The 14,128-nt window shown below is 50.3% G+C and overlaps 1 protein-coding gene across 1 annotated transcript; it reads right to left on the bottom strand.

Annotated features, from left to right (window-relative positions):
• Positions 1-10,378: 10,378 nt before the first annotated feature.
• LOC140619905 (protein arginine N-methyltransferase 2-like) lies at positions 10,379-13,923 on the bottom strand. Its single transcript, XM_072803779.1, has 4 exons — positions 13,732-13,923; positions 12,783-12,919; positions 11,274-11,445; positions 10,379-10,800 (listed from the first exon to the last, which is right to left on the bottom strand). The coding sequence occupies exons 1-4, from the start codon at positions 13,921-13,923 to the stop codon at positions 10,768-10,770; spliced, it is 534 nt and encodes a 177-aa protein (XP_072659880.1). The 3' UTR covers positions 10,379-10,767.
• Between the last annotated feature and the right edge of the window lie 205 nt (positions 13,924-14,128).

The raw sequence follows: 14,128 nt of genomic DNA on the forward strand, positions 1-14,128 counted from the left end.
GTGAACAGCCCCCACTGAGCCCTGCACTAGGCAGGGGCAGAGCAGCTCCCCCAAGTGCTGACACCTGAAAATCAGCAGAACAGGCCCCTCCCCCAGAAGACCAGCTAGAGGGACAAGTTCCAGGGGAAGTCAAGGGACTTAAAGTATACAGAAACAGAAGATACTCCCCCGTGGCTTTTTTTTTTTTATTTGTTTGCTTCCCCCACCCTTTTCTTTCCTTTCTTTCTTTTCTTTCTCTTTTTCTTCTCTTTTTTTCTTCCTTTTTTCTTTTTTCTTTTTCTCTTTTCTTTCCTTCTTTCTCTCCTCTCTTTCTCTCCTTTTCCCAATACAACTCGTTTTTGCCCACTCTGAACTGAGCAAAATGACTAGAAGGAAAACTTCACCTCAAAAGAAAGAATCACGAATGGTCCTCTCTTCCACAGAGTTACAAAATGTGGATTACAATTCAATGTCAGAAAGCCAATTCAGAAGCACTATTATAAAGTGACTGGTGGCTCTAGAAAAAAGCAAAAAGGACTCAAGAAACTTCAAGACTGCAAAATTTAGATCCAATCAGACAGAAATTAAAGATCAATTGAATGAGATGCAATCCAAACTAGAAGTCCTAACGATGAGGGTTAACGAGGTGGAAGAACAAGTGAGTGACATAGAAGACAAGTTGATAGCAAAGAGGGAAACGGAGGAAAAAAGAGACAAACTATTAAAAGGCCATGAGGATAGATTAAGGGAAATAAGTGACAGCCCGAGGAAGAAAAACCTACGTTTAATTGGGGTTCCCGAGGGTGCCCAAAGGGACAGAGGGTCAGAATATGTATTTGAACAAATCCTAGCTGAAAACTTTCCTAATCTGGGAAGGGAAACAGGCATTCAGATCCAGGAAATAGAGAGATCCCCCCAGAAAATCAATAAAAACCGTTCAACACCTCGACATTTAATAGTGAAGCTTGCAAATTCCAAAGATAAAGAGAAGATCCTTAAAGCAGCAAGAGACAAGAAAGCCCTGACTTTTATGGGGAGGAATATTAGGGTAACAGCAGACCTCTCCACAGCGACCTGGCAGGCCAGAAAGGGCTGGCAGGATACATTCAGGGTCCCAAATGAGAAGAACATGCAACCAAGAATACTTTATCCAGCAAGGCTCTCATTCACAATGGAAGGAGAGATAAAGAGCTTCCAAGACAGGCAGGAACTGAAAGAATATGTGACCTCCAAACCAGTTCTGCAAGAAATTTTAAGGGGAACTCTTAAAATTCCCCTTTAAGAAGAAGTTCAGTGCAACAATCCACAAAAACAAGGACTGAATAGATATCATGATGACACTAAACTCATATCTGTCAATAGTAACTCTGAATGTGAACGGGCTTAATGACCCCATCAAAAGATGCAGGGTTTCAGACTGGATAAAAAAACAGGACCCATCTATTTGCTGTCTACAAGAGACTCATTTTAGACAGAAGGACATCTACAACCTGAAAATAAAAGGTTGGAGAACCATTTACCATTCAAATGGTCCTCAAAAGAAAGCAGGGGTAGTCATCCTTATATCAGATCAACTAAAATTTACCCCGAAGACTGTAGTGAGAGATGAAGAGGGACACTATCTCATACTTAAAGGATCTATCCAACAAGAGGACTTAACAATCCTCAATGTATATGCCCCGAATGTGGGAGCTGCCAAATATATCAATCATTTAATAACCAAAGTTAAGACATACTTAGACAATAATACATTTATACTTGGTGACTTCAATCTAGCACTTTCTACCCTCAAGAGGTTTTAAAACACAACATCTCCAAAGAAACGAGAGCTTTAAATGATACCCTGGATCAGATGGATTTCACAGATATTTACAGAACTTTACATCCAAACTCAAAGGAATACACATTCTTCTCGAGTGCACATGGACTTTCTCCAGAATAGACCACATACTGGGTCACAAATCGGGTCTGAACTGATACCAAAAGATTGGGATCATCCCCTGCATATTCTCAGACCATAATGCCTTGAAATTAGAACTAAATCACAACAAGAAGTTTGGAAGGACCTCAAACACGTGGAGGTTAAGGACCATCCTGCTAAAAGATAAAAGGGTCAACCAGGATATTAAGGAAGAATTAAAAAGATTCATGGAAACTAATGAGAATGAAGATACAACCGTTCAAAATCTTTGGGATGCAGCAAAAGCAGTCCTAAGGGGGAAATACATCACAATACAAGCATCCATTCAAAAACTGGAAAGAACTCAAATACAAAAGCTAACCTTACACATAAAGGAGCTAGAGAAAAAACAGCAGATTGACCCCACGCCCAGCAGAAGAAGAGAGTTAATTAAAATTTGAGCAGAACTCAACGAAATCGAGACCAGAAGAACTGTGGAACAGATCAACAGAACCAGGAGTTGGTTCTTTGAAAGAATTAATAAGATAGATAAACCATTAGCCAACCTTATTAAAAAGAAGAGAGAGGAGACTCAAATTAATAAAATCATGAATGAGAAAGGAGAGATCACTACCAACACCAAGGAAATACAAGCGATTTTAAAAACATATTATGAACAGCTATACGCCAATAAATTAGGCAATCTAGAAGAAATGGACGCATTCCTGGAAAGCCACAACCTACCAAAACTGGAACAGGAAGAAATAGAAAATCTGAACAGGCCAATAACCAGGGAGGAAATTGAAGCAGTCATCAAAAACCTCCCAAGACACAAGAGTCCAGGGCCAGATGGCTTCCCAGGGGAATTCTATCAAACATTTAAAGAAGAAACCATACCTATTCTACTAAAGCTGTTGGAAAGATAGAAAGAGATGGAGTACTTCCAAATTCGTTCTATGAGGCCAACATCACCTTAATTCCAAAACCAGACAAAGACCCCACCAAAAAGGAGAATTACAGACCAATATCCCTGATGAACATGGATGCAAAAATTCTCAACAAGATACTGGCCAATAGGATCCAATAGCACATTAAGAAAAGTATTCACCACGACCAAGTAGGATTTATCCCCGGGATACAAGGCTGGTTCAACACTCGTAAAACAATCAATGTGATTCATCATATCAGCAAGAGAAAAACCAAGAACCATAGGATCCTCTCATTAGATGCAGAGAAAGCATTTGACAAAATACAGCATCCATTCCTGATCAAAACTCTTCAGAGTGTAGGGATAGAGGGAACTTTCCTCGACATCTTAAAAGCCATCTACGAAAAGCCCACAGCAAATATCATTCTCAATGGGGAAGCACTGGGAGCCTTTCCCCTAAGATCAGGAACAAGACAGGGATGTCCACTCTCACCACTGCTATTCAACATAGTACTGGAAGTCCTAGCCTCAGCAATCAAACAACAAAAAGACATTAAAGGCATTCAAATTAGTAAAGAAGAAGTCAAACTCTCCCTCTTCACCGATGACATGGTACTCTACATAGAAAACCCAAAAGCCTCCACCCCAAGATTGCTAGAACTCATACAGCAATTCGGTAGTATGGCAGGATACAAAATCAATGCCCAGAAATCAATGGCATTTCTATAACACTAACAATGAGACTGAAGAAAGAGAAATTAAGGAGTCAATCCCATTTACAATTGCACCCAAAAGCATAAGATACCTAGGAATAAACCTCACCAAAGAGGTAAAGGATCTATACCTTAAAAACTATAGAACACTTCTGAAAGAAATTGAGGAAGACACAAAGAGATGGAAAAATATTCCATGCTCATGGATTGGCAGAATTAATATCGTGAAAATGTCAATGTTACCCAGGGCAATGTACATGTTTAATGCAATCCCTATCAAAATACCATGGACTTTCTTCAGAGAGTTAGAACAAATTATTTTAAGATTTGTGTGGAATCAGAAAAGACCCCGAATAACCAGGGGAATTTTAAAAAAGAAAACCATATCTGGGGGCATCACAATGCCAGATTTCAGGTTGTACTACAAAGCTGTGGTCATCAAGACAGTGTGGTCCTGGCACAAAAACAGACACATAGATCAATGGAACAGAATAGAGAGCCCAGAAGTGGACCCTCAACTTTATGGCCGACTAATATTCTATAAAGGGGGAAAGACTATCCATTGGAAGAAAGACAGTCTCTTCAATAGATGGTGCTGGGAACATTGGACATCCACATGCAGAAGAATGAAACTAGACCACTCCCTTTCACCATACACAAAGATAAACTCAAAATGGATGAAAGATCTAAATGTGAGACAAGATTCCATCAAAATCCTAGAGGAGAACACAGGCAACACTGTTTTTGAACTTGGCCACAGTAACTTCTTACAAGATACATCCAGGAAGGCAAAAGAAACAAAAGCAAAAATGCACTATTGGGACTTCATCAAGATAAGAAGCTTTTGCACAGCAAAGGATACAGTCAACAAAACTAATGACCTGTGCAAATGCAAATGACCTATCAGATAAAGGGCTAGTTTCCAAGATCTATAAAGAACTTATGAAACTCAACACCAAAGAAACAAACAATCCAATCATGAAATGGGCAAAAGACATGAAGAGAAATCTCACAGAGGAAGACATAGACATGGCCAACATGCACATGAGAACATGCTCTGCATCACTTGCCATCAAGGAAATATGAATCAAAACCACAATGAGATCCCACCTCACAACAGTGAGAATGGGGAAAATTAACAAGGCAGGAAACCACAAATGTTGGAGAGGATGCGGAGAAAAGGGAACCCTCTTACACTGTTGGTGGGAATGTGAACTGGTGCAGCCACTCTGGAAAACTGTGTGGAGGTTCCTCAAAGAGTTAAAAATAGACCTGCCCTACGACCCAGCAATTGCACTGTTGGGGATTTACCCCAAAGATTCAGATGCAATGAAACGCCGGGACACCTGCACCCCGATGTGTATAGCAGCAATGTCCACAATAGTCAATCTGTGGAAGGAGCCTCGGTGTCCATTGAAAGATGAATGGAAAAAGAGGATGTGGTCTATGTATACAATGGAATATTCCTCAGCCATTAGAAATGACAAATACCCACCATTTGCTTCAACGTGGATGGAACTGGAGGGTATTATGCTGAGTGAAGTAAGTCAATCGGAGAAGGACAAACAGTGTATGTTCTCATTCATTTGGGGGATATAAATAATAGTGAAAGGGAATATAAGGGAAGGGAGAAGAAATGTGTGGGAAATATCAGAAAGGGAGACAGAACATAAAGACTCCTAACTCTGGGAATCGAATTAGGGGTGGTGGAAGGGGAGGAGGGCGGGGGGTGGGGGTGAATGGGTGACAGGCACTGAGGGGGACACTTGACGGGATGAGCACTGGGTGTTATTCTGTATGTTGGCAAATTGAACACCAATAAAAATTATTTTATTAAAAAAAAGGCATTTTCCGGGGCTCCTGGGTGATTGTCTGACTCTTGGTTTCAGTTCAGGTCATGGTCTCAAGGTCTTGGGATTGAGGTCAGACTCTGCCCTCAGCAGGGAGTCTGCTTGTCCTTCTCCATGCCCTTCCCCATGCTCTCTCTTGCTCGCTCGCTCGCTCTGGCTGTCTCTCAAATAAATTCTTTTAAGAGAAAAGACATTTTCTTACTTGTGGCAGTTTTACACCTATGAAAATTCACCATGATTTCTTTTTTTTTAAGATTTATGTATTTATGTATTTATGTATTTATTTATTTATTTATTTATTTATTTATTTATGATAGACATAGAGAGAGAGAGAGAAAGAGGCAGAGACACAGGAGGAGGGAGAAACAGGCTCCATGCCGGGAGCCTGACGCGGGACTCAATCCCAGGACTCCTGGATCGTGCCCTGGGCCAAAGGCAGGCGCTAAACTGCTGAGCCACCCAGGGATCCCCTCACCATGATTTCTTGACGTCAGTTTGTGCCTATTTCAAATTTAAACTTGCCATTTCTGAAAAAGAAAATGTTCTTCCACAGGTTTTTTTTTTTTTAGTTTATTTATTCATGAGAGATATTGAGAGAGAAGCAGAGACATAGGCAGAGGGAGAGGCAGGCTTCCTGCGGGGAACCTGGACCCTGGGACCCTGGGATCATGTGCTCAGCCAAAGGCAGACGCTCAACTACTAAGCTACCCAGGGGTCCCTTGACGGTTGGTTTTATTCCCATCAGGACTCAAACATGGTGCACACGCTGTATTTTGTTCCTGTGCCTCCTAGACCTCTCTCTCAGCCCACCCTCTCTGAGTGGAGACAGGATCTGTGCTGTCACTGCCAGAAGTGACTGAGCGGTGTATCCATCCCCCAGAATTCCCCAGTTGGGACCTGGCGTCTGTGGACTGCTGTTTCACTAGACCTTCTACCTGTAGAGTAGAAGTTAGCTCTAAATGTTTGACTAGATGCAGGATCCTTTTTGTTCAAGAATATTTTAAAAACTAAATATATATATATTTTAATGAATGACACTTGTGATGGTTAATGTTGTGCCAACTTGGCTAGGCCTATTTAGTCAAACATTGTTCTAGATTTCTCTGTGAAGGTATGTTCTAGATGTGATTAACATTTAGATCATTAGACTTTGAGTAAAGCAGATGAGGCTCTCCAGTGTGATGAGCCTCGTGCAGTCGGTTGAAGGTCTTGGTAGAGATGAGACTGACCTCTCTGAGAAAGGGGATTCTGATGGCAGACGACCTTGACCTTCGGACTCAAGCTGCAGCATGACGTCTCCTGGGTCTCCAGCCTGCGGGAGAGAGGCACGATCCACATATACAGATAGTGATGAAGGATAAAGATAGAGACGCTGTAGATCGAGAGAGATGACATGGGTAGCGCACGTAAATCCTATTGGTTCTGCTTCTCGGGAGAACCCTGACAAGACAGTACTTCTTAAGGGAGAATATTTCAGGAAACACAGCTCCCCAGAATATAAAAAGAGCAACGTGAAATGTCAAATTAACAAAAAGTAATGCTGAAAATATTGAAGTTATGCTTGCCTTCAGTTTCTCTCTTTTGTGTTCAAACTGAACTTTGATGAATTTCAGAGGTGAGCTGTTGGTCTTGGATGGAAAAGAGTAGATTGTGGCCAGCTACAGCCACGTTTTCCTAGTTAGTTTACACGTCATTTAATATTAATTATGTTCTGGCACATTAAAAACAAACACATTTATTCCTGATATGGCCCCCACTCAACCTCCACTTTTATGTATTTTTTAATATGTAGCCCATTTCTTTTTTGTAAAATTGGCACTAATACCTATTTTGGGATGCTGCATAAAGTCTGGCCCAAAATAGCAATAAATGTCAATGGTCATTATCACCACCATCACCACCGTTTGCTTTGCTCTGAGTCCACGTGGAGCTCCTCGCATGGCAGAGAATGCATTTGCTTCCAGGGTGAGTTTATGAAATGATATTTTTAAAATGGGACTCATTTCCCAGGCCTCACTTAACAGTACTCCCAGCTGATACGGCCCGTCTCCCCCAAAAGCCGACCCTTTGCTTCCCCCAGAGGTCCCAGCTCCTCCCACATTATTCACGGCCCTCTGGGCTGTGTGCAGTGGAGCAGAACAGCTCAAATGAGGTTCGTGCATTAGGGAGAAAGCTGCAGGGCAGTGAAGAAGCCTGCCCATCCCTGCCCCTTCCCAACCCACAAGGGGCCTTCTTTTAACACACCCGAAGTCACCATCCAGTGCCTGTCACAACACATGGTCACGCCAGCACCTGCCTGGCAGCTGCATGACCTTGGGGAAACCTCTTAACCTCTTCAAGTTCCATTTATTAGTCTGTAAAAGAGGGACACTGTGATTTCAGGGCTCTGTGAGCATCTGCATGCGTGAGCGTGAATGGAAGCTCAATAAAGGCAATAAATAGACAAACAGACGGATGGATGGACAGATGGCTGGCTGGCTGGAGTGTGTCTCTTACAGATCCCAACACAGTTCCATATACCTGATCCTCGCCACATCCTTGTGATGTGAGCAGGGAAAGTAAAGTCTCCTTGAAATGAGGCAAACGACGCAAGACCCTGGCAGGATGGAAGTGGGTGTCGGTTTTCACAGTAAAGTGCAGTTTATCCTGGTTACCTCTCACCACGATGTGAAGTTGAGGACAGGTGTCTTGTGTCAGGTCACTATTTCTCGCATGAATAATGTATGGACAATTTCTAAAGAAAAAATTTCTATCCCACTATGTCAACCTAAATTATCATACACCTTAAATATAGGTTAGTGTAAACTCCAAGCAAATGCATAAACTGACTATCAATAGAGCCCTTTGCCGGTGCCTCCGGCTGCCACCAGCACCCGGGGCAGGGCTCCAGGGGGGACTCGCCCCGCCGCGGCCCCCCACCCCTTGCTCAGTCCAGGCCAGGCCCCAGGCTCTACTTGCTACTTTCCGTATTTCCTGTGGAAGCAGAGCGGCAGGGAGACCAGCTGGGGCCGGGACGCAGCAGCCATCCCAGGGGGCTTCTCTCCACGCGGGGCCATTGCAAGGCCGAGGTGCTGAGCTTCGGCTCCCCAGGGGCGGCGAGCAGACGGACCGGGGCAGCCCAGCACCCAGGCGCCCGGCGCATCCGGGCCGAGCCTTGGCTCCCTCCCGCCGTCTGCTCGCCGCCCTCCCCGCTGCTGGGACGGCGGCCCGGTGTGTGCCTGCAGGGGCGCCTGCAGGCCTCTCGGGGTGCAGCAGCAGGGACAGGGCCGGGAGGCTGCGGGGCAGCGGGCCTGGCCTAGGGCCACCCCCGCCCGGCCCCCCGCAGGCTCCCTGGGTCGCACCGGCCTCATTCCCCCTCGGTCTCCCGCTCCCGCAGCGCCTGCCACGTGCTGGACCCCGTGTTGGCCTCAGGGGGGAAGGCTGGGAACTGCTCAGAACCCGGGCTGGCCGGGCTGCGGTGGCCGGAGGCTGGAGGCTGGAGGTCAGAGGCCAGAGGCCGGACGCTGGAGGCTGGAAGCCGGAGGCTGGAGCCTACCCTCGAGGGCCCCGAAGCCACAGCAGGGGCAGCAGGCCGCGCTGCACGCCCACGAGTCACCCCCACCCAGTCGGCCCTGGGCGCCGCCACACATGGGCACAACACGTTTTGTAAAAAAGCAGACAGATCCAGGTCAGTCGAGGTCTTCCTGTTGCAACGATGACCTTGCCTGAGCCTCCAGGTCCACCACGGGGTCAGCTCTGGGGTGCAGAGGGCGCGGGGTTGGGCCAGGGGGTCGGCCTGGGGCTGCTCAGGGGGCTGATCCCCCCACCCCCACCCCCACAGCGGGGGCAGCCCCGGTGAGCAGATACCCCTAAAGCCACCCCACCCCGAGCACAGGCCAGCTGCCAGACCTCCAAGGGGCGCCGGGATGGGGGCTGGCAAGCTCGTGGCACTGTGAGCAGCACAGGGTGGGGCTGTGCCACAGGAGTGCCAGGAGCCCCCACAGGTGCCCCTGACATCCCCTGCCACCCCCCCATCATTCAGGTGCCCCCGACATCCCCAGAGGCCCGCTCTGCAGTGGGGGTTCCATCCCAGCACGGGGATGTCGGGGGTCACAGCAGGGCCCCGCAGTGTGACTGCGTTGCAGATCAGGGCCTTAAGGACATGGGTCAAATGAGGCCGCCGAGGTGCAGCTGTGTCCTCGGAGGCCCTGCTCCCTCCCGTGGCAGCTGCCTGAGGGGATGAGGAGGCGCAGCCGAAGCATCGGGGCCGAGCGAGCAACACGGCTGCCCGAGCCGATCCCGGCGACATGGTGGCCTCTCCATCATCCAACAGCATGACGCACATTCAAGTCCTTGTGACCTCAGGGGAGTGAGATGACTCAGGTCATCCTCTGAGCACAGTGACATTCAGCTAGAGATTAATAAGAAAAAATACCTAGAAAATTCCACCTTTGGAAATTAAGCCACAATTTCTAAATAGCCCTGGGACAGCAGAAGAACTCATAATGGGAATTAGAAAATACTTGGAACCGGAAGATACTGAAAATAAATCAAAACATGCTGTTGCCGCCGCAGCAGCTCTAGAGGAGAAAGCAAGGGTGCGCGCAGCAGGAGAGGAAAGAAGCTGCAACTCCACCGCCGGAGCAGCCACCCCTGGGGACGCGAATCCCGAGCCCGCCCAGACGGCCCGAGAGAAACCGAGGCCGGGGGCGCTGAGCTGTGCGCCAGGGCGACCGACGGAGCCGTAAACGGAGAACAGATTCCTTCCACTGGACGCAGCAAGTGCATCCTTAAGGAAAATAATGTCGAATCGGACAAAATAAAACTTAAGAACTTCCGTTTATCAAAATAGAGAGACTAAGCCACGGAGCAGGTGTTCGCAGAACAAGCCTATGAAGGGCTTCGAGCCGGGCCCCGCCAAGGAGCTGACACTGAGGACGCTGTGCGCACGGAAACACGCCAACACTCATTTCTTTAAAAATATTTATTGAGTATGTGCTATGCGCCAACACATAATTTACGTGGAAGACATCTCTACGACTGTACTATCCATGCAGAGTCCTGTCACATGCATCGCTGCCTCCAGGCCCTGCACGGCTTTGGGGCGCCCACCTTCGCACGACAGGGAGGGGCCCGGGCAGCAAGGACACCATGACACATGATGCGTGAACAGCCACTTTCACAGGAGTACGAGGTTGATGCGCGTGTGCCCTACGAGTTGAGATCTAGACCTAGCTTAGGGACACGGTGCCACCGACTCGGCCACGAGCCAGACTGTGGACACCTGGGGACACAGCCTACTTCTAGAGCACAGACACGGGCAGTGACAGGGGTGACGGGTCCCCGCCGAGCCCCACGCGGCGCCTGTGGAGGCCCCGGGCTCGTTCCTGCAGCACCTGCTTCCCACAACTTCAACCCTCATCTCCAGATGGGAAAGACCTTCTCTCCAACCTGAAAACAGACAAAGCAAATCAATCATAATAAACTGCTTGAGTGTGACTCACACGCAGCACCTCCTGATGACGACTCAGGATCGCACCCAAGAGCGACTTCCAGGCGGAGAAGTTTTCTTAATGACAAACATTAAGACTTTGACATAAAATTAGCACAAAGCAGGTAGGAGACCAGAGGAAAACCGTTGCATCCCCTCTGCCATCCTGCACCACGTGTGGGAACGGCGGCCAGGCCCGCTCTCCACCGGGGCCTCCTGCACACGGGAAGGGTGGCCCTGGGCTGGGCCCCTGCCCTCAGACTCACCTTCCTGCCCCCGTTTCCTGTTCTACCAATAACAACATCCACTTCCCGTGAGGAGGGTGAGAAAGCAGCGCAGGCGCGCGAGGCCGAGGCCGTGGCACCACGACCACCAGGCCCGTCTCCCAGCACCAGCGCCCAGCACCTGCCCTGCGACATGGCACGAGCCTTACTTTCTGCGATGTGGGGTCTTGTGTGGAAGTGACGGACCAGCTGAGCGCCACGGACATGTGCCTCCTCCACACGGGGTTTCTCTGCAACATAACCGAGCCTGTGATCACATCTCCCGAGAGCACGGACACGGGCTCGTCCATCATAAACAGCACCTGCTTCCAGTGGGTGGTTCTGCAAGACACGGGGCATGCGTCACCTCTGTGGGGCAGACCCCCAGGCTCCCCCGCGGGGCAGATGCACCAGGCCCACACGAGGCCTCTGTGGGCGCCAGGGACTGGGCCGCAGCCCAGCGAGCATGCGGCTCTAGGCCCTGCCCAGGCCCCTGCACCCTGGCACGGGGCGTCTACCACGTCCCTGCCTGGTCCCTAGGCTGCCAACGCTGAGTTCTAGTTTCTGCAGCGCAGGAAGGCCACTGCCCCTGGGAGTCGGGCTGGAGGGGGTGTGGCAAGTGCGACATCTGGGACAAATGGTCACGCTCCGCGCTCTCCGGGTTCTGCAGGCCCTGAGGACACGGCTCCACAGCCTCGGGGTCACGCTCAGCCCTCCTGTCCCTCCGGCCCCAGGCACCGTGAGGGCCCCTGTCCCCACGTCCCAGAGCGCTGCCCGGGCTCGGCACCTGCCTGCCCCACCCCACCGTGTGCGGGCGCACGACCCCGGGGCCTGAGTTCCCACCCTCGGCGGGCGACAGCTCGCATCTGTGCGCCAGGACCGGGAAGGGCGGCCGGAGGCCTGGCCCCGCCACCTCTACGGATGCTCCGGCCAACAGCCTGGCTCCTGTGGTGCGGACGGACGCGAGGCCCCGAGGACCCCTGCTGCAGCCAATGCTGACCTGAGCAGCGCGGCTGCCCACCCCGGCCCGGGCACTACCGCGCAGGCCCACGGAGGCCCCATGAAGGCAGCGCTGCGCCGGGCTGCTGGGTCCAGCTCCGAGGCAGACCGCAGCGCCCGGCACGCCCGAGCAGCGAGCAGCGCCAAGATGCTACTGCACAGAAGTGTCCCAGGGGCGGCTGGGGGCTCAGTCGGGGGAGCGTCTGCCTTCGGCTCACGGATGACCCTGGGGCCTGGGATCGAGTCCCGCATCGGGCTCCCTGCTCAGCGGGGCGTCTGCCTCTCCCTCCCCTGCCCCCGCCCTCTGCTCATGTGCTCTCTCGCCCACTCTCTCCCTCAAATAAAATCTTTAAAAAAAATTTGTCTCAAGAAACACTGACCTTCCTCAAGAAAGTCTTGGGGAGTTAAAAGCCCCTACAATTCCACGGGTTGTGCTTGTATTAGACCATGGGAAGCTGAAGCAGCGTCCAGGGCAACTGAGGCAGGCAAAGTGCGCTCCGCCCGTTCATGCAGGGGTCAGAGGACAAGCAGGGCAGCCCAGGGCAGGGGCGGGTGGGGCACGGTCCCGGTCCCCCGCCCACCGCCCACACACGCCACTGCCTCCCCAACGGCTGCGCGGCAGGGAACCTGCACCCGCTCCTCCCGGGGCAGCGGAGCCCCTGCGGGTGCTGCACACTCACGGGTGAAACGGGCCTGTGCTCGGCACCAGCTGCGGCTCGTCCTCCTCCAGGCTCTGGAACCGGACACTGAACCAGGCCGTGAATCCATGCAGCGTGCCGGCCTTCCTGATCTCAAAGTGCAGCTCGCCTTTCATGGTCTGTTCAGGCAACGATAAGGAAGGGACGCGGCTCCCGTGAGCGCGTGACAGCAGGCGGCGAGGGCTCCGGGGCAGGAACTAGCAGCTGTCCCCGCCAGCCCCGCTCAGATGCCGCTGCACTGCCCGGCCCCACGTCTAGTCCAGTAACTGTGGATGCAACTTGCTAGTGTCGCCAAACACAGCAAACCTGCTCCTCGGGAAAGAACTACTAAAGCTGGCAGCACAAATTCACATGCTGCAGATAATCAGAAAAGGTTTCAAGCAACGTGGGCCTCATTTGCCTCATTTTCTGGCCCCATATTTGAGTGGAATCCTTTCTTCTCAATTCTTGGCATAAAGAACCGGGCCTCTCTATACTGCGAAACTAAGTGCAGAGCCAACAGCTTAGCTCCCGGCTGAGCTCCAGGGGGTTCCAGGGACCCGCTCCCAAGCTCTGCACCTCCAAGCACACCCTTAAAATGAGACCCTCCTGAATGCACACGCGCCACCTCGTGGCAACAGGGGGAATGTAAGAGTAAGAATTAAGAATTTTGTCATCCAGGGCAGCACAACTTAGAAAAAAAATTTTTACCTTGAAATCCTTGAAGAAACTAGATATAATTTATTAGAATCTCAAGATGCTGAAAATATTAAACATAAATATAAAAATGACTGATGATATTAAAGAGGTCCGTGAAAAAATATTGTAAAAATGCAAAATCAGAGAATAAAAAAGACAAGACTCAGGGAAAATCAAAGGCAAGGTTCCTCAATCTGTGTATTCACACAGAGTCTGGTACGTGCGCCGCCCACTTAGCCTCCGGGGCTCTCACCTCCAGGTCAGCGATCTGCACGGTTCTCATGTCCAGCTGCAGGATGGTGCACGGTTCAGACAGACAGTCTTCTGGCTGCAAAATGTGGTTGTACTTGGGCTTCGAAAAAAACTCCTTAATCGCAAAAGATCTAGGGAAAAAGTCAAAGGAGTTGCTCAGAGGCGTGAACCAACAGCTCAGGTTCTGACACATGCACTCGCTTTGTCTCCAGCGTGAGCAGGAATTCCACGCCACCGTGTGCGGCACGAGGGCCCCAAGGCAGGGCCGGGGGTCCCTGGGGCGGCCCGCTGAGCGTGCACCGTGTGCGAGCACACCTACGCCCTCCTCGTGGGCGGCGAGCGGACAAATGGATAAAAATGCTCAAGCTATGGGACCACTACCTCCCCAGCGAGAAGGT

The sequence above is a fragment of the Canis lupus genome, chromosome 28 (assembly GCF_048164855.1).
Source record: "Canis lupus baileyi chromosome 28, mCanLup2.hap1, whole genome shotgun sequence".
Lineage (NCBI taxonomy): Eukaryota > Metazoa > Chordata > Mammalia > Carnivora > Canidae > Canis > Canis lupus.

Coding starts and splice junctions, on each gene's coding strand:
- LOC140619905 (XM_072803779.1), bottom strand. CDS start 13,923: ATGTGTCAGAACCTGAGCTGTTGGTTCACGCCTCTGAGCAACTCCTTT. Junction 12,920..13,731: donor TGCAGATCGCTGACCTGGAG/GTGAGAGCCCCG, acceptor TTGCCTGAACAG/ACCATGAAAGGCGAGCTGCA. Junction 10,801..11,273: donor AAGACCCCACATCGCAGAAA/GTAAGGCTCGTG, acceptor GTCTGTTTTCAG/GTTGGAGAGAAGGTCTTTCC.